Source organism: Monodon monoceros, unplaced genomic scaffold (assembly GCF_005190385.1).
Source record: "Monodon monoceros isolate NGI ecotype Baffin Bay Population unplaced genomic scaffold, NGI_Narwhal_1 Super_Scaffold_18, whole genome shotgun sequence".
NCBI classification, from domain to species: Eukaryota; Metazoa; Chordata; class Mammalia; order Artiodactyla; family Monodontidae; genus Monodon; species Monodon monoceros.
Window position 1 is genome coordinate 42,535,204 of NW_021703774.1, and position 21,137 is coordinate 42,556,340.

General features: G+C 34.1%; 2 protein-coding genes across 2 annotated transcripts in view; one reads left to right on the plus strand and one right to left on the minus strand.

Annotated features, from left to right (window-relative positions):
* ODR4 (odr-4 GPCR localization factor homolog) overlaps positions 1–21,137 on the minus strand; it is a 117,019-nt gene that overhangs the window by 23,185 nt on the left and 72,697 nt on the right. The window lies entirely within an intron of this gene.
* On the plus strand, positions 14,125–20,404 carry PDC (phosducin). The gene is made up of 3 exons (XM_029229658.1): positions 14,125–14,210; positions 16,511–16,662; positions 19,458–20,404. The coding sequence occupies exons 1-3, from the start codon at positions 14,150–14,152 to the stop codon at positions 19,980–19,982; spliced, it is 738 nt and encodes a 245-aa protein (XP_029085491.1). The 5' UTR covers positions 14,125–14,149; the 3' UTR covers positions 19,983–20,404.

Consider the following 21,137-nt stretch of genomic DNA (forward strand, 5'->3'; position numbering starts at 1 on the left):
CTGGTGCAGGTCCCGTCCCTATTCTTTTGTCTCTGTTTATTCTTTTTTCTTTTGCTCTACTCAGGTACGTGGGGGGCTTCTTGCCTTTTGGGATGTCTGAGGTCTTCTGCCAGCATTCAGTACATGTTCTGTAGGAGTTGTTCCACGTGTAGATGTATTTCTGGTGTATCTGTGGGGAGGAAGGTGATCTCTGCGTCTTACTCTTCCGCCATCTTCCCGGAAAACTCAGCATATTATTTTTCGCTTAGCATTTCCTATGGTCTCTAGCTGAGTGTGTGTGTGTGTGTGTGTGTGTGTGTGTGTTTTATCCATCAGTAACTCATTGCATGTTGATCAAAAATAATGACCACCATTAAGTGAGTGCTTATTATGTGCCAGGCTCTATCATTTTACACTATATTAATTGAGTCACTTAATCCTTAAAATAAATCTATGAAGTAGTTAACATTAGCCCCATTCAATATGTAAAGTAATAACTGCCCCCAAAAGTTAAGCAGTTTACCCAAGGTCAACACTAGAGTCAGAATTGGAACCAAGATCTTTCATAATTCACAGCTTGTGCCCTCAACCAATTCACTACACAGCCTTCAATGTATAGCTCTGAACACTTAACCATGAAAAAACTATAGTAGATAAAAAGGCTACTATATGAATACTGACTAAAAACATTGAGAACATTGGTGCCTAAAAGGTAATATGATTAGAATCCATAAATTTAAACTCTCTCTTTAAAGAATAATATTTCCTACCTCATAAGACTATTTTGAAGATTAAATGAAATGAAGTATGTAACATGCTTAGAACAGTACTTGGAACACAGTAAGAGTTCAAACAAGGTTGTATTTTTTTTCAGTTGTGAATAGTATGGAAACTACACTCAAACTTATTTCCTAAATCATAAAATCCTAGGGCAAGGAGACATGCTTTAAATTCATAGTGGCCTGAATGTCAGATAAAAGGGAATGTTTTAAATTTAAACCTAAATTTATAAAACATTTCCCAGTATATCTGCTATATATAGAAAATATAAATATATTAACAATTGTTTGGAAAAAGTTATGAAAGATGTTCTCACAGATGAGATCACAAAGAGATTTACTAAACTTTCAAGGCTCATGGCATCTTCCACATTTCTACATTCCTCTCCTCCTTTGCTGGGAATAGGGCACTGAAGTCTGTGAAATTTGGACCATGAAGTTCACCCAGCAACAATAATCATACCAATGACTATTCATTGAGCAATTATGCAGTTCATATGTATCGACACTTTTACTTTTTGCAAAACACCGATGAAGCTGGTGCTGCTATTATTATTGCTGTTGTCGCTAGTATTATTATTATTCAAATGAGGAAACCAGAGTTTGAGGAATCTAGGTAATTTGCCCAAAATTACACTACTGTAAGTGACATAGCCAGAATTTAAGTATTTGTCTGTCTGACTCTGAAGCCCAACCTCTTAATCACTCTATTTTCACTCAATCTCAAATCTACAATTGCTTTGGATTTTTTCTTTTATAAAGAGAAGTTTTTAGTGTGATTCATGACATTATAAATACTAGCTTTTTTTTTAAAAAAACAAAGACTCATTCAAGCAAAACACTCAGTGTCTAGGCAATCCAACTTCTTTTAGTTTAACACAAAGAGTAGGCATAAACAAATTATAATCTATGTAGTCTGAATTCCAATACCATAAAACCAGAAGGCATGATGTACACTTATCTGTCCACAGAGTCTTTTCCTAGAATGGTCTGAAACCAGCAATGACATCACTAGGGGGTAGACTTACTTCATTACCATATGACTGTATGGTGATGCGTTCTGAGTATGTTTTTATCTTGCTTTTTAAAAATATCATATGGGTAATACATCAAATAAGGTATTTTTAAAACTTCAGCTTTTCCCAGCTGTTGTCCAGTCTTTATATCTATATATTTGCATTGCCGTTTTCATGGTGATTCTCTTTTTCTAATTTGATACCTACCACTGCTTTCTTTATGGTCTGGGCCCTCACTTTAAAAAATGCCCCTGTATATAATGGTTCACTTGAAAATTCCATCCCCTATATGAGAATTTAAGTTTTGAATATTTATATTGGACCTGCTCACTAAAATAAAAAAGGGAAGCACTCAGACTTCACCATAACTATTCCTGAACTCTCCTTTCTCCACCACATAAAGAAGCAGAAAGATAAACACAGAATTCAGAGGGTTTAATTTAACATGATGCTGGTTGGGGGCCCCAGCATCTGATGACAGTAATTATAGACTTCTCTTGCGAAATTCAGTATTTTGAAGTTGAGACAAGCTTTCATTTAAACCTAACTTTCAACTATTCAAAAAGTTTAAGTTATTTTCATTGTTTTGTCAGACATCTCAAATGCTGTTTCTCAGTGATTATCCTGAAACTCCACAGATACCCACTAAAAGATTCTTTTTTCCTTAAATAATTTGAAGTGTTATGCTTTTGTGCCACTACCCTTTCATCATTTCCAGCTTCGTGATTCTGATTCTTTGATCAGACCTACAGTCATTAAGATCTAAAGCTATTCCAGAGGGAGTTAAGATTCTGGGAAAATTACATTGCATGCTCTTTTCATGCATTCTGTCCTAAAATACTTTATTTGGATGAAATATTTAAATTAAAGTTTAAATTGGAAAATTGCGAAATGGCAAGACAGTCCAGAAGGGCATACATGGAAGGGAAGAGAGGCAATACTCTTGCTGAAAATAGGACATGTGGAAAGAAAATACTGCCCGCCATATCAGTAAAGGATGTTGCAGCCATCAGCGATTATAGCCACCCCCCATGGTGAGCCTTGAGAGAACTGAGGATGGAAGCAAGGAATGCCTGCCATCTAGCAGTCATCAGACTGCACTCACCCCTGATGGTGCAGTCTGAGGAAACTCAGGATGAGAAAACACAGGATAACTGGTCCCAGACAGCTAAGGTGAATATCCAAGGGATGATTTCAGCGAGCCCAGAATCTTGCATCTTCCCAAACATAGAAGAGCACTAAATTCCTTAATTTGAGATATCTAGTTTTCTTTTGTTAACAGTAATCTTTTGTTTCAGCTACCTGGTGCTGTTGCAAAAACTCCTATATATTCTGGTTTCCCCCTCCTCCTCTTCGGAACAGTTTTCTCAGCGTTATCTGAGAGGCTGTCTCCTGGGCTTGAAGTCCTAAGAATGTCCGCCAAATAAAACATAACTCTCAAATCTTAGGTTGTGCATTTTACCACAGGACTTGAAGTTCTTTGGTTTTCTTCCATTTATTTTTTTGTTTTTGCCTTACTGTTAGTAAATAGGCTTTGTTAATTCTCTTACCTCAATCCTGTTACTTGCTCAGAGCTATTTCTGTAAAGGTCATCAATATTCAGGGATCTTAAATCTGAGCTTAAACCTGTTCCACTTCGAGAGGAGTTCAGCAGACAGTAAATCTTATCCACTGAACACAATCGAGGACACCAGGCACTAAACTGTGAGTCTACAGGTAGTCTTCTTGATAATATAATTTTTAAAATTTTACCTTAGGGGAAAAATAATGATTTCACTGTTGATATATTATTGTGTGTTCTTTTAAAATATTGCAAAGTAACATTAAATAATATTTATCTACTATGAAGATAACTAAATACTGTGTATCTTTCTGTTTTAAAGTTAATTTGCACCAGTCACCTTCACTAATGTAAGTTCAGAGTAAACACACAATTTTGAGTCTGATACTCTAGAAAGTTAAAACCATGAATAGAGTATTAATTTTGAAATTTACAATTCTTCAGTCCTTCCTTTAAGTGAAGGGAGAACTGAAAGAAAGAAGTGATGATTCCTTGAACTTTATATTTGAAGAGTTGACTCCCAAGCTGGGAGAGGGAGTATTAACGTTCAGCACTAAAGCACTCTCAGACCTCTGAACCAAATACTTAACAAGTTATGTGTTCTTGGGCTTTCTTCTTGATATTATATTTTTTGTTTTGTGTTTTGTTTTTTAATCTTTAAAGTGGGAAAATGTTGTCTGTTTCAAGAAGTTTACTTCAAAAATTTAATGAGACAGAAATGATGTTTTTAAAAGAAAACACATGGAGTTTGTTGATATTTGTTAAATTAGGTAAAATTTTTCTTTCAGTTTTTTTTTTTTTGGCATTTTGCTCCTGTGGAGGTGATTATTATTACTAATAAACCTTACAGTTTGCATCATGAAAATGAATGAAGTTAGGTTTTCCCATTCTTTTGTCATGGAATATTTTTATTAACTGCAAAAATAGCTCTTAATTATAGCATCCATTTTAAATATATATATATATTTTTTTGACGATTATGCATGCTACTTAGAATTACCTAATGTTAAAGCTAGAAAAAATTTTAGAGATCACTTAATTCTCCACAGCAATTTTTTGCCTAAATATTATGTTTATAAACTGGATTTAATATTACATAAGTTATTGTCAAATATATATATATATATAAACCATCTGTGATGTCTGTAATGGAATTCAAATAGTATGTCCTGGTATAGTGTTTTTACAAGATACAGAGATTATTCAAAACAAGATATATATGCTCTGAATTTCCCACCAGGTTCTGACATTTCTATTTTCTTCAGAACAAGTAAGATAATATCTGTATGTAGTAAGAGCAAACCTGGATAAGTTAATGTCTTCTTCATTTGTTAGGAGCAATAATTCAGTTATAATTTGAAAGCTCCTATTTTCCCAGAATATTTTTTACTGATGATACTGGTTGACAAATATGATTGTTATTTGTTATACATTCCTGACATACAAATTGTTCAAAAGCCTCCCTACATCTCTCACTTGCCTGTCTCATTTGTTGAAAAATCAAAACTATTTGAGAAAGGTAGAAGCTAAGAAAACATTCTATCTGCTCTGCAGTGTCTTACATTAAAGTTTCTATCACAGTTCTTCTATCAATGTTATTATAAACTTTAGACACTAGGGAGGAAAAAAGTAAAAAATAAAGTAAGGGATGTTTTCAATAGCATCAATATGTGAGTTTTATATGTAAAGAAAAGAAAAGGAACATTTGCTTAGAGCCAACCATTTGCTCAGCATTATTTGTTACAGCCATTTTGAGGATGGTGTGTCCTATGCTCCATTCATGCTTCTGGGGATTTATTCCTAAAGAAAACTCTCCTTATGATATAAAAATGTAAAAGTTGACCTACCCCCAAATTAACAACTAGAGTGACTAAAGGTGGCAGCAGAAAGCCTGAGTGTTGTTACTGTCTGTTTAAAGTCCTACTCTACTAGACAACTGAAATTCAGAAAATATACATGAATCACTATGACATAAATGCTGAAAGGAAATTCAAACAGAAAATCACTTATAAGCTGAAAAATCAGAGTTAGAGAGGTAATTCATTGGAAAACAAGTATGTCACATTCGAATTAATACTCATCTCCCGTTTTCCACATATGTACACATTTACAGAAAACCTTTCTACTATTGTTTTCAAAGCAATTTCATGTACATTTTATTAGCCTGTATTTCATGACTTCAAATTAATCTCCTTTTCAGGTTTCACATTCTTAAATGCCTTGTGGCAAACAGACCTAACTAGAAGTAAATCAAAGTATGATGGTAAAGGACCTTAGTCAGTAATGTGATAGGAGAATGTAAAACAGCTTTGAGATGAATGTACAACATGAATGTGGATATGTACATACACATACACAACACACACACATACACACATATACTTGAGTGAGGGAGATAATTAGACATAAGCAGTGCGTATACATATTGATTCCAAAATGAAATTTATATTAGTTTGACAATGTCTGTTATTAATTTTAAATATTTGGTTCTAGTATCTAAAATTTTAAATTATTTATTAATTATCATTCTACTCAATACCTATTAAGTTCCTACTATTAAATACTATATATTTTACATAATACATTTTATATCATTTAATCCTTACACAGTCATTTGAGGTAGACACTATTATCACCCCAATTTTACAGATAAGAAAACTAAAGCACAGAGAATTTTAGTGATTTGCTCAAGGTCACACAGCCAATAACTGGCAGAGCTATATTTGAACCCAAGTGTTTATGTGTTGTTAATCATTATGCTATACTGTCACTTGGAAGCATTGCAATGCATGGTTCCTGCCCACAAGAAGCTAATTCCTCACTGGGTAGAAGACATATATAAATAAACCAATTAGAGAGTAATTCAAGAAATTAACTGATATATTATGAGGCATAAACTCCCCTCTATATTAATATTAAACCTAAGACCACATCACTCTTACTAAAAATCTCTAGTTCTCAAAGTCAGTAAATAAAATAGTGGGGTGGGGTAAAGAAAGAGGAAATTATGGCTTGGGTGAAATCATCAGAGTTAATTTTGTGATTTGAGAGATAATGCAGTCTTCACAAGCCCAGTAATAGCTCCCATGATCTGAGGTGGTGCTGTCAGACCTATCTGAAGTGAAATTCCCACCACTGATGACTTTTTTTTAATAAGAAAGAAAAAGCAGAACTGTTTCTACAGGAGCCCAATATGACATTGGGGAAGCCAGTCGTAGCAGGGCTTAAAGCATCTGACGTTAATATATTAGCATTGGTGAGAACATTAACCTGGCTTAGTTAATCAGATTAGCTCACAGTCACCTTGGAAAACAAAGGAAGGCACAGATCTATGAAGATTTATGGTTAGAGGTGGAAAAGGGTAGAACATGAAGCCCTGCAAGGGTGAGCAGCACAGTGTATTACCCTTATGGAGCATAGACCAAGACACAGAATCTAGGTTTCTATCAAAATTGAAGGTGAAGCAGAATTTCTATAGATTTTTCTCACCTAGAAGTTTTGCTTGGTTTCAGCCACCTAATAACACAGTATGTTCCAAGTATGCCTTAAAGATACATAATTTGCTACATTCCACTTCAGTTAAGTTAAAGAATTATTTTAATCAAGCATTTCAGTACTTTACTCCCAGTTGGTTATTTACATTCCATGACTAATCATGTTCAGACAAAATAATGTCATTTTTAGTATAGCACCTTCTCTAAAACAGCTTCTTATTCCATGTTTCCAGAAGGGAACATATGCATTCATGTATAAGAGAGAGGGAAGGTTATTTGTTCTAAATTGCACAACAACAAAAAAAATTTTGAAATTCACATTAAAGATACTTTAATGTTCTTTTTTACATTTTTTATGTCCATGGAAAGATGTCATGTATGTCATGGGAAGTTCATTTTAATCTTTGGTTGTTTAACCTCTTTACTTTGTACTTAAGGAAACCAGTATCAGAATACAGAATCTAAAACCTTAAACTACAATTAAAATAAGAAAAAGAATGAAAACACATTTACCTGAACCTCAGCCCTACTAAATAAAATGGAATACTTCTATTGGGCCTTTTCTTTCTCCTGGCATTTATAGCTTTTATTTCTCAACAGAAAATAATAGTTATTGTAATGCTTAAAACAGCTTTTTTCCTTCTGTATGGAAAATACTGATACACAGTGTATTCTTAGATCTACAACTAGTTATTTGATCTGACCTAGATCAAGGTGAACCCATACATTCTAACCAAAGTCTATGTATCACTCTTCTGATTTACTTTTACACAACACTCTAGATTGTATTGCAATTAGTATAGAATGCCAACGTTTTCCTAAGGACATCAGAACAACCCAGAGACTGGCCAAGAAAATAACTGGCATTTGTATTATTTGATATGTAGGGGTTTCCTGGCCTATATTTTTATAGGACCTTCTGTGGCAACCCAGGAATGCGGGTCCAGAAGCAAGGAAAGAACTAATAAACAACCCAAAAATTGGACAACATAATCCTAGGTATGCCTCATTTCCCTACCTGCAATTCTTAAAGGATAGATGGGGAACCCTGAAACATAGAGGCCCCAAAGTTTTAGAAATTAGGGAAAAGATGGGCTATTCAGGCCCAAAGCACAGAAATAGTGGCCACCATCTATTACATAATTTAGATAATTCTTTACAAAAGAGCCAGGTGCTATGAACTGAACTGTGTTCCCGCAAATTCATATGTTGATGACCTAACCCCAGATGTGATGGTATCTTGAGATAGTAATTAATAAGGAAATAATGAGGTTAATGGTTAAATGAGGTTATGAGGGTAAGACCCTGATCCATAGGATTAGTGTCCTAACAAGAAGGGATACCAGAGCTCCCCCTCTCTCTGTCATATAAGACACAAGAAGGTGGCTGTCTGTAAGCCAGGAAGAGAGGCTTCACCAGAACCCAACCCTGCCAGACCTTGATCTGAGACTTCTAGCCTACAGAACTGTAAGAAAATAAATTTCTGTTGTTTAAGCCTCAAAGTCTGTAATATTTTGTTATAGCAGCCCAAGAAGACTCAGTTACCAGGAAACTATGTTTACATGTGATTTTTGACAAATAGAAAAGTGGCATAAAGTTTGAAAGATTAAGTGTTAGTTTCCAAAGATATGCCACACACTGAGAAGATTTTTATATAAAAGTTGAGCTACATAAAAACAGGACTAAGAAACAGGCTTAATTTTAGAAACTGATCTTAAAGATTGCTGAAGCAATAGAATTGTTACTTCAATTACATTTAAAAATTCAAATGTTGTTCTTTGGAGTACAGAATTAATTCTTTCAAAAAGGTTGAGATGAGTCCTTGAGTGAAGTATCTCACTTAGTTGCACAAATCTCCACACAAAGCTCAGTGTAACAGTTCCTTAATTTTGCTACACAAGCAAGAGTAGTTCTATAAAGAGCGTTTTGTAGTTTTATTTTGATACATAATTGATGTATATTGCCTATTACACTTGCTTTTATGACTGATCCAGAGACATAGGATTGATGATAAATTCTCAATCAGTATGTATGATTGTCAAGAACCAACAGCAGGCAAAGCCATTTTGTCTTTTGTATTAACTTTACAGTCATTATCAGTCATTTAGAATTAACTCAGATAACTTGGAATAAATAGACTCTTCTATTACATTTAGTATAAATGAATGAGGTTTAATCCAAACAGAGACATATATAATTCATATAAGTACTATCTCAAGAAAAATATAATTTAAATAAATACTATCTCAAGAAATATATCATTAGAATAAAACACTATCTCAAAGAACAAGGACATGGTGACTTACTGATCTGTTATTTTTCATATTCTTATCTTGGTTTTAATGCTTATGCAAAAATTAGGTTGATTTGTTTCATTCATTCATTCATTAAGCATGCTATTGAATAGGAGATGGCATAGTGGAAAAAATAAGTATTTTAGAGATTTGAAAGTCAGAGAAACCTGGATTTGAAATTTAGCTCTATCTACTCCATACTACCTCTGTGAGTGTTGGCAAGTCACTGAAACTCCCAGAACCTGAGAATTCACATCTGAAAAATGAGGAAAATTGTTCTGTGAAAATTTAAAACAGTGTGTATAAAGTACCTGGCACTTATATTCTTTCAAAATTGCTGCTGTCATTTATGGATTTTTTATAACATGTGAAACAGTTATAAGAAGTAAGGCAATGACAAGTGAAGACTAATCTCTGTCCTGGAAGAACTTACAGTATTGAAGCATGTAAAAATAAGTTCTACAAATTGCTGTGGATGCTAGGAGAAAAATCAGTTTAAGGTATGAGATGAGCCCATACCTTAAACAGTGATGAGATGAGCCCACTATTTGAAAACCTGCCAGTAAATTACAACAGTTAGTACTGAAAGCAAAGCTCTTCTGGAACACTGAGAATCTACAGTAAATTCTAAACTAGATGTTCTGATTAGATTAGATCAACATATATGAAAAGATAAACAAATGTCATCATCACGGTATCATGTGAACAAGAATAATGATGATAATGAAATATTCTAGGGGTGGATTTGGGGATTTTAGAGAGTTTTTTAAAACAAATACTTAAGAATTTTACTTACTTCCTTTCTATTCTAGATTATCACGATTATGTACAAAACAGGAACTAAAAGAAAAATTGTTTTAAATTGTGTCATTTTATTTCTTAATAATTACTAAACCATGGATGGGAGGTGTTAGAGTTTTGAGGACAAAGTTTGAAAAATCTTATCCCACATAAGCTATTATTTTAAACTACTATTAAAATCCTAAATTAAGAGGAAAATAAACACTAACTTGGTATTTTAAACTATATTTCTCACCAATATTTACTTTTAAAGTTTGGTATGTAAAATTTATGGCTAGTAGGAAGCTGCTGCATAGCACAGGGAGATCAGCTCAATGTTTTGTGATGACCTAGAGGGGTGGGATAGGGAGGGTGGGAGGGAGACGCAAGAGGGAGGGGTATGGGGATATATGTATACATATAGCTGATTCACTTTGTTGTACGGAAGAAACTAACACAACATTGTAAAGCAATTATATATACTGCAATAAAGATATAAAAAAAAAAAGTGCTTTCCTGGTGGCGCAGTGGTTGGGAGTCTGCCTGACGATGCAGGGGACACGGGTTCCTGCCCCGGTCTGGGAAGATCCCACATGCCGTGGAGCGGCTGGGCCCGTGAGCCATGGCCGCTGAGCCTGCGCGTCCAGAGCCTGTGCTCCGCAACGGGAGAGGCCACAACAGTGAGAGGCCCGCGTACCGCAAAAAAAAAAAAAAAAGAGATTAAAAAAAAAAAAGTTTGGTAGTACCCATTTGAGTGAGTGACATTCTGTCAAAGGTCATCCAAACACAATTTTTACTTAACACAGATTTTATTAATTGAAACAGTATTAAAACTGTCTAAAATCAAAAAGGAACAACATCACAGATTTTTATAATATATCATATGGAAAATACAGTAACTCTTGAACCACAGTAAATCTTGGGGAAGGTGGCAGATTTTTTGTCTTCTTGCCCTACTTTATCACTAATTTCCAATCACACAGCATGTGTTTACAATAACCCAAAGTCTTGTAATAATCCTATTGTTACTTTAAATCCTTTAACCTAAAGCAGACATGGAATTTATTAGCCACTAATAATACCATTGCAAGCCAAATATTGATCATATTTTTAAAATGACTGTTACATTATATATAGAAACATAAAAGATAGAAATGTAAAAGATATATTTTTATTTTATTTTACAGACTTATATAGCACTTACTATGTGTAAGTATCTGAGTACCTTCCAAATACTAACTGGATTAATTTTAGGATATTAAAGCAAATTTTGAAGAAAAATTATTTGAGATAATCAGAAAGCCTCATAGTAAGTTAATGATGGGGGATATTAACAGGTGGGCAGGTCAAATATATCAATAGCTAATTACACTAGACTTGTGTCTTCCTCTACAGTGTCTTCAAGCAGTGAAAGCAAATATGCCTCATATTTCAACATTTTTCTTCAAATTTCTATCTCCGTTGACTGGTTCCCTTAGTAGTAAATTTCACCAATCTTTGTACTCTAACTCAATGGAGGCATTAGGTAAGGAACAGACTCTGTCTTTTACTACATAGGTAACCCAGCTGACTTCAGTCTTGGTATTCGTGAATGCCACACTAGAAGAGTTTTGTTCTTCATGTAATTCAGAGCCCAGGGGAATGCCTGGCCCATAGTCTATTCCTAACATATGCTAATCCAATCAATGAAACAGGTTTTCCCCCATGTAACTGGATTATCTCTTCAGTAAAGGAATTCCTTGAAATTGGTGAAAGTCTTTTTGAAAAGTGAAATTTCTTTTTTTCTCCACTAGATTGCCAATTAGGTTGGCAAGAAACAGGTCAAGAAATAAGCTATGCTTCTGTCTCTTCACCATTTGAAATAAAATTATTTTTAGGATTTCTTAAACTTATATATATTTATTGTGAATAGTAGCTACCCCAAATTATCAATCTACTTTTGCAAAATAAAAGAGACTGTCTTGAGTCTCTACTTTTCTGGGGACTAAATAGCTATTGAAGTTATGAAATAGTTTCCATTACTTTGTTCTGCAGTGGTTTTTTTTTTTTTTTTTTTTTTTTTTTGCGGTACGCGGGCCTCTCACCGTTGTGGCCCCTCCCGTTGCGGAGCACAGGCTCCGGACGCGCAGGCTCAGCGGCCATGGCTCACGGGCCCAGCCGCTCCACGGCATGTGGCATCCTCCTGGACCGGGGCACGAACCCGTGTCCCCTGCATCGGCAGGCGGACTCTCAATCACTGCGCCACCAGGGAAGCCCTGCAGTGGTCTTTTGAAGCAAACTTATAATACTCATTTTTCTTAGATGCAAAAATTATTTTTAAATAATTGCATTAAGTAGCCTCTTTTGTCCAACAATATTTATTTATTTCCATTTTCTCTTATTTTCATTATCTTTTATTCTTTTTCACTACTAAATCCATTCAGATTTAAAATTCTCTATTTCATTTATAGCTACATAAATACTGTGGAATGGACTGGCATTCCCTTGACAGCCTTCTCTTAAAAGTCTTTTCTTGTTCAAATTGGCAAATCAAATTGGCAAAGACCTTTGACCTCCTCTGATTCTGGGTAGGAACTGTAATGAGGGAAACAATAAAATTAAGATACCAGTCCAAATGTTGGGCAGAAGTCCCAGCCAAAAAGGAATCAAGACAAAGAGTTCTGTTTTACCATTCTGTGCCTCGGGAAATCACCAAACAGACCAAGCTCAGTGTTTATCAACAAAAAACTAAGATGGGATCAAAGCATAAGCTGGGTGATATCATTGCTTAAAACTGACTTTGAGGACTTCCCTGGTGGTGCAGTGGTTAAGAATCCACCTGCCAATGCAGGGGACAGGGGTTCGAGCCCTGGTCCAGGAAGATCCCACATGCCATGGAGCAACTAAGCCTGTGTGACACAACTACTGAGCCTGTGTGCCACAGCTACTGACACCTGCGCATCTAGAGCCCATGCTCCACAACAAGAGAAGCCACTGCAATGAGAAGCCCAAGCAACGCAGTGAAAAGTAGCCCCTGCTCGCCAGAACTAGGGAGAGCCCATGTGCAGCAATGAAGACCCAATGCAGCCAAAAATAAATAAATTAATTAATCTAAAAATAACTGACTTTGAAAGAAAGAGGCAAAGGGGGAAGGGTAGAAGAAGGAGAAAGAGTAAAAAGATAGCATATCCCCTGTCAGTATACCCTCCTTGACTTGAAAATTTCAAGAAAGTCACAACTATATGGACCTTCTTGGGGAATGTGTCAGTATGTATAATAGAGTTTTCCAGATAATGGAAAAATAAATAGGCAAATAAGTTGGATTTGAATGTGAACTAGGAATAAATAGGTTCTACATGAAGGCATCATGGAGTTTCCTAAGAATAAAACTCCATGTGCTTTTGGTAGATTTTGTGACAAATTTTAGCTTCTCAAAATTCTATAGGCATAGTTACTGGCTGTTTTCATTTGCTTGGTGGGTAACGTCACCAAAACGTGCTTTATGGTATGGAGAAAAGTTATAGTGTTAGGCTTCGAATCACACTATTCCTTAGATCATAGTTCTTTAATGCCAGTTCAGAAGCTGGATTTGTCAAATCACACTGAGAAAAAATGATACAGTATTTTAACTTCCATTAATAGTGTAATGCTTTAAGACAGCTCTAAAATCAAATGTAGATTCAAATCCTTGCTCCACCACTTACTATGTGATCTTAGGCAAGTAGAACTTAAACTCCCTGTCCTTCAGCTTCCTCACTTGTAAAATGGCATTAACAATTGTCCCTGCTATATATGGTTGTGTGAGAATTAAGTGACTTTTGACACAATAAAATGATGGGTACAATGCCTGGCACATACAAGTGTTCATAGTAAGTATATAATTATTATTAATTAAAACATTATTATTATATAAAATGATTAGAATATAATTTTATGAAATTTGGTAACAAACAGTAATAAAAAAGAAAATCAGTAATAAGTAATGTTTACTAAGTACATAGACCCAAGCTGAAGGCTTTTTAAGTAAAAAAAGACAAACTATAAATTATGTAAAATTCTTAGGTCCAAATATCTTTAAGGACACAAATATTAAATTAATGTGCTTTTACAAGGTAGATAGAAAACTAAACACTGCATCACTTAGTGATAACCCTTAACTTACATGGAACTTGGCAGCAGAATATATACATATATTTCTCCTAGAATTCATCTGCCGTCATTATTTCTTTGTTTATCCTATAGATTATATCAAATCTGAATCTCTAAAATGGAAGGAGCCAAAAGGCAAAGTTTGGAGGAAGACTCTGAAGGACAGGCCACACACACAGGTAAGCAAAGTTAAAAGAAAAAAATAATTTTAAAATTAGATCCGGAGATCTCTAATGTTCTCATTGTCACTATTCAGTATGAAATTTAAGTAATACCTTTGAATGGGTTGTGGAATCATCTAAAAAATATTTGACTGGATAAATTAATGTGAAATCAAATCCTTTTAGAACAGTTTTAATTAGATGTCAATTTGAGTTTGAATGAATTCATATGAGTACTAAACAAAAATGCATGGAAACTAATTTCATAGTGGCAGTATTTAGAATACCTTCTAAGTATGACACAAAACCAAGAAACAATAAAGGAAGATTGATAAATTCAGCTATAGAAATGAGGAAAGGAAGGAAGAAAGGAAGGAAGGAAGGAAGGAAAGAAGGAAGGGAGGGAGGGAGGGAGGGAGGAAGGAAGGGGGGAAGCAAATGTCTGCTGTCTGGTAAAAGTCATCAGGAGCAAAATCCAAAAAAAATTTAACAAATTGAGGAAAAACATTTGCAACTAACTGACAAAGGGTGAATTTCCTAATACATACTAAAATTTCTACAAATCAATAAGAATAAAACCAACAACCAAATGGAGAAATGGGCAAAATATAGAATAGACTATTTAGAAAAAAAAATTTATAGGCACTTACAAAGTTAGAACTATATAGTGAAATACGTTTTTTTCACATGGTTTGTAAAAGAAAAAAGTTTAATATCACACTTTGGAAAGAAGCATACTCATACATTACTGGTAGCAGTGTAAATTGATACAACCTCTTTAAAGGTAGTTTAGCAATATTAAAATTAGAAATATATATGTTTTTGACCAAGCAATTTTACTACCATTACCTATATGTGGACCTGAACAGAGAGGAAAAAAAATGTATTTGTAGGGTTCTTCACTCAGAATAATACGTCAGAGAAAAAATGTGGAGCAACCATTTACATCAATAAGAAACTAAGTAAATTAATATCTACACAGTAGAATACCATGCCTCCATTTTTAAAAAAGGATGTTTATGTATATATGTGAAAAAAATCTCTAAGATATATTGTGAAGTAAAAAAAGAAAAGTGAACAGAAGTGTGCATAATATACTACCATTTGTAAAAAAAGAGGAAAAAAAGGGATTCTCTTTTCTTCACACATAAACGCATGCTATACACATGCATATTTTGTATATGTGGAAGACACATCTGGAAAATGAAGACTATGCAAGTAAGTAAAAATAATTGATTGAACATAATATAAATAAATTTATATTAAAATTGTATATTATTATTATATAAATAAAAATTATTAGGAAATATGTGGGAGAGAGAATACATCTACATACATAATACAATATTAAAGTATGGATATGGTTAAGTTTTAGTGAAGGATATTTAAAACTCCATATTTTCAAGAATTTAGACCTTCTTCCAAACACTGTTATTATTTATCAGGGCAACTGAACATCAGAACTTCAGTTAGATCATCCTTGATTTAATTAATATTCTTAAATCTGCAAATTCCATCTTTTCTATATTTGTAAAAAGATTCTTAGGATCTTAGAAAGAATTGAATGGTTATATAATAAGTTTCTTAAAGCCATTTTAGTTTTAATTGAAGTCAGGCCTCCCGCTTACTGGTTGTCTTTTAAGTGCTATTGTCATTATTGTTCTCTGGATCTTGATAACATTTCAATCTGTTTCCCCCCAAATCCTAGTTTCCTTTGTTAATAGTGTGCTTCCAGGTCTTCCCTGGTGGCGCAGTGGTTGAGAGTCCGCCTGCCGATGCAGGGGACGCGAGTTTGTGCCCCGGTCCGGGAAGATCCCACATGCCATGGAGCGGCTAGGCCCGTGAGCCATGGCCGCTGAGCCTGCGTGTCCGGAGCCTGTGCTCCGCAACGGGAGAGGCCACAACAGTGAGAGGCCCGTGTACCGAAAAAAAAAAAAAAAATAGTGTGCTTCCAATTTTAGTTTATTGCTGAAGTTTCTTTCTTATTTAATGACAGTACTATTTTTCTAAAATTCTAGTTTCCTCTCTATACTCTAATTTTTAAATATCTTTACCCACAATTTTTTCCAATAGCTCAAAGTGCATAATTTCTATTTTCATTAACACAGATGTTATAGAAAGATTCTTAGTCAAAACCCACTTAACAAGATTAATGTGGGAGAACATTTCTATGAGCAAGGCGGTCAGAAATTTCTAGCCCAAATAAGATAATTTTTCTGATACAGAAGATAGCAAGTCTATTCCCATGGCAATATCAATTGTGTAAATAGTCCTTGGAAAGTAAAAAGGAAAACAATTTGTTTTAAATTTTATTCCAGGACCCAAAGGAGTAATAAGTGATTGGAGAAAGTTTAAATTGGAGAGTGAAGATAATAATTCATTCCCACCCAGTAAGAAGGAGATTCTCAGACAAATGTCTTCTCCTCAGAGTGGAGATGACAAAGACTCAAAAGAAAGATTCAGCAGAAAGGTAAGATAAGAAGAAATCAAAAATAAATAATCTACAGGGTATTTTTATTATAGTATTGTTTGTATTAGCAAAAAAAAAGGAAATGCAGTAAACGCCTATGCCTATAAAGTCATCCCATACTAAGAAATACATGGCAACTGTTAAAAGAATGAGTTACAAATACATGAGTTGACTTAGAGGTAGTTCCACAACATAAGAAAGTAAGATACAGAGAATTTTAAGTTATGTGATCCCATTCTCTACAGCAATGGAAAACAAACACTGTATATGTGTTTATGCTTATGATTATGTTTATGTTTATGATTATATGAGCATGTATGTAGAAAAGTATGGAAAGACACTCACCAAATTGACAATATTGGTTACTTGGAAGGGTGGGATTGGTTGACAGTTCTCAACCTCCTTTCCAAGGAGGAGGAAGAAGGTAAGCAGAATAAGCCACACTATGAAAAAAATATATCCATAATTTTTTAAGAGCAGCATTTTTTAAAATTCTCACTTATTTCTTATTATATAATGTGTATGTCATACATACATAAGAAAGCGAAATATGAAAAGATGATCTATAAAATCTTGATGGAGATTATCTTAGAGTATCAGAGTGGTAAAATTTCAGTATTTATTACTTCCTTCCTTTAGCTTTTAGTTCAGTTTTGAATCTTTATAATTAGCACATATTATTTATATAAAAACAACAGCAATACTAAAGAAATACTAAAAGAAACCATAAGGTGATTTTCATTGTGGGGAAAAATCACTTTAGTGGTTTATTTATCTCCAAACCAGCATATATGAGTTGTTGTATATTGATTGTTGTATATTGATTCTCAACAGACAGTCTCTGCATCAGAAATATTCTTGGTTCTAGGCTTCTGGCCATTGTAAAAAATCTTCAAATCTAAGATCTCATTTTCAGGGACTTCCCTAGTGGTCCAGTGGGTAAGACTGTGCTCCCAATGCAAGGGGCCTGGGTTCAGGGAACTAGATCCCGCATGCATGCTGCAACTAAGAAGTCCTCATGCTGCAACTAAAACCTGGCGCAGCCAAAAAAAAAAAAAATTAATGCAATATAATGTTTGTGAGGGAAGTGGAAAAAAAAAAGATCTCGTTTTCAGATTTTGGTTCCTTCACTGAGTCACTATGTGATGTGGATGAGACTATTAAATTTTCCTATCTGAGGAACTATAACAATACCTCCTTCACTTGTTTTAAAGGGATGTGAAGAGAAAATAAATGAGAACGTATTTTGAAACATGTAAAATGCTATACAAATGTGAGACATTATAATGATTAAAAATATTGTATTAAGGTTAAGCTTTAGAAATGTATCTGAATGCCTAAATATCTATTTGCCTGAAGATGTGAATGGAACAAGTTCTCATAAGAATGCTCAAATGCATATGTAAATCAGTATTTTGTGGTTCAGCCCGTTAAATTAGCAGAACTATGGTAGCAACTTAAAAATTATATAAAACATTTAACAATGTTTAGGATTAAAACAAATTAAGTTGGAACGATAATTTTAAAGCAGAAAACAATAATAAGAATGAGGACATTAGAAAAACAAATATAGGAGGAAGAAACAAGAAAAGGAAATAATGAAAGCACCAAATACTTCTACTTAATCTCAGTATCTTCTGTAAAAAAAACTACCTGATATGTTTATTCTGAAGATTAAGAAAAATAATCTATGTAAATTGTCTAAGACATAGTAGATTTTCCATAAATTTGGGAGTCGTCCAACTTCCCTGGTTCTGGGCTGCTCCACATCTCTTAGTCATACTATGTCCCATCATCACTCTTTTATATCTTGTGTGTGTGTGTGTATGTGAAGGGAAAGGGTGTTTAACATTCTATTGACTAAGTTAATAATGACAAAGCTATTAAGAAAGGCTCTGCAGGTAATTTTATATTCCAGCTTCAGTGAAAAGTAGCTGTCTTGGAAGATAGAAGTTAGGTCTTTTCTCATTCTAGCCTAAACCAGTGCATATGAATCACCTAGAGGGCTTGTTTAAACATGTCTCACTCAGCCTCACACAGAGTCTGATTCAGTAGATCTGGGGTGGCATCCCCAAATTTGCATTTCCCAGAACTTCTCAGGTAATGGTGATGCTGCTTGTCTTTTGGCTAATCTGTTGAACTCCAAATAGTAGTAAAAGCTGTCTTTCTTAAATTCTATCCTACATATTCCAAAAAAATTAGTAAGTGATAAGAAAAAATCTTTTTCACAACTTTTGTGGAGGAGACAATAATGTCCAAAGGCATTTGTTGAAAACACATTTAAGTGCATGTACAGGCACTTGTGCATGTATGAGCATGTGTATACACTTTTATGAAAGTCACTCTAGAGTAGACCTTGCTGGATTTTTTTCACCCAAAGTGGCACATTTCATGACCATCTCATAGCTCAACTATATTTAGCAATACTTATGCATGTATTTAGTCATGAAATAATTACTGAACCCCTATTATGTGCCAGACACTAAATTCTGCCCCCATACAGCATAAAAGTTAGAAAAACTAATATTAAACAATGAAACATATACTATAATATCAAGTAATGTTTATTGCTACGAAGAAAAATAAACCAGCATAAAGAACATGGGGCAGGGACACTTTTAGGTAGAATAATCAAAGAAGGTGACATTTGAACAAATGAGGTGAAGGAGAAGGCCATCTCAGGAGGTAGGGGGGACAGCCAACGCAAACTCTTTAAGTTGAGAATGGGTTCGATATTATAAGGAATATAAATTTCTGACTGAATGATCTCTATCATTTCTTTCATCTATTTCCAGATGAGCGTTCAAGAATATGAGCTAATCCACAGAGAAAAAGAAGATGAAAATTGCCTTCGTAAATACCGTAGGCAGTGTATGCAGGATATGCACCAGAAGCTGAGTTTTGGGCCTAGATATGGGTTTGTCTATGAGCTGGAATCTGGGGAGCAATTCCTGGAAACCATTGAAAAGGAGAAGAAAATAATCACAATCATTGTTCACATTTATGAAGATGGTATTAAGGGCTGTGATGCTCTAAACAGTAGCTTAATATGCCTTGCAGCTGAATACCCTACGGTCAAGTTTTGTAAAATAAAAGCTTCTAATACAGGTGCTGGGGACCGCTTTTCCTCAGATGTACTCCCCACACTGCTCGTCTACAAAGGTGGGGAACTCATAAGCAATTTCATTAGTGTTGCTGAACAGTTTGCCGAAGAATTTTTTACTGGGGATGTGGAATCTTTCCTGAATGAATATGGGTTATTACCTGAAACAGAAATGCATGTCCTAGACCAGAGCAACATGGAAGAAGATATGGAATAAAGATTCACTATGTCAGTGTCTCATATTTCTCCTTTAAGCATTGAACATTGATTTTGGTAGTATTTATATTCCTTTAGAGAACACCAAGTGTAGTAATGGCTGTTCTAATTTGGGAAAAAAAAAAAAACAGACTGACACTAAAATTATATGATTAGCATTTCTTAGTATTATTTACTCAAATTGATATAATGCTTTACTTCAAAACATTGTAGTCTTCAGTAATATTTTAGTAGACAAAGAGGATATGGATAATATTGTGACAGTTTTCAAAAATCCCTTTCAAGTTATATGTTGGCTTTTTTACTCCATGTTTTATCCTCATTGTTATTACTGTGTTTTTCAAATTATATTTTTAATATAATTTTTTTTCTTGTGTAATAAGAATAAAGTCTCATAAGAAAATACATTTCCTATTTAAAGTCTATTCTTTCTCAAATATTACATTATCAAGGCCTTAAAACATTATATAACTCAAAATACAAAAATTTATCATTCAGTAAGGTATCTTATATTCCAACCAAACTAATACATAAGAAACTTAGAAACATTGTGGCACATTAATATTGTTTAAAAAGTATTTGTTTAAAATTACAGTTTCAGAGTTTCAGAAGCTAATTTTATCTAGGAAAAAAAGCAGGGTAGAAGCAAGGTCTTTTTATTCTTTAGACAAAATAATATTTAGTGGTAATAATAATTACAATTATTATTTATTGATTGTCTTTTATGGGTCAATATTTTATACATATCATTTCTAATAGCTAACTACAATTCTGCAAGTAGATATTACTCCTATTTCATAAATGATGAAACAAATTCAGAGAAGTAGAAGTTCTACTTCCATATCCCTTGAAAACATTTGGAAAACTCTCCTCCTACACAAAACACATACAAATGCAAAATAAAATATAATTTGAAAAAATGTTTTTAAACGCATGAATGAGCTGAAGAGCAAGATAAAAGAAAATTCTAGGTGTCTGAATCAGAGTGGAAAATGACAGTGAGTGAGAGCCAAAGTGATATAGCCTATCTTTGAAGACATGGTGCTTGATAAGTAACCAAGTGTGGGCTCTCAGAGACAAGTGTGCTTAAAACAGGTTTGCACATTTTCCTCTGGTGAACCAATGTTGAAACCAGACATATGTCACAAATTCTAGT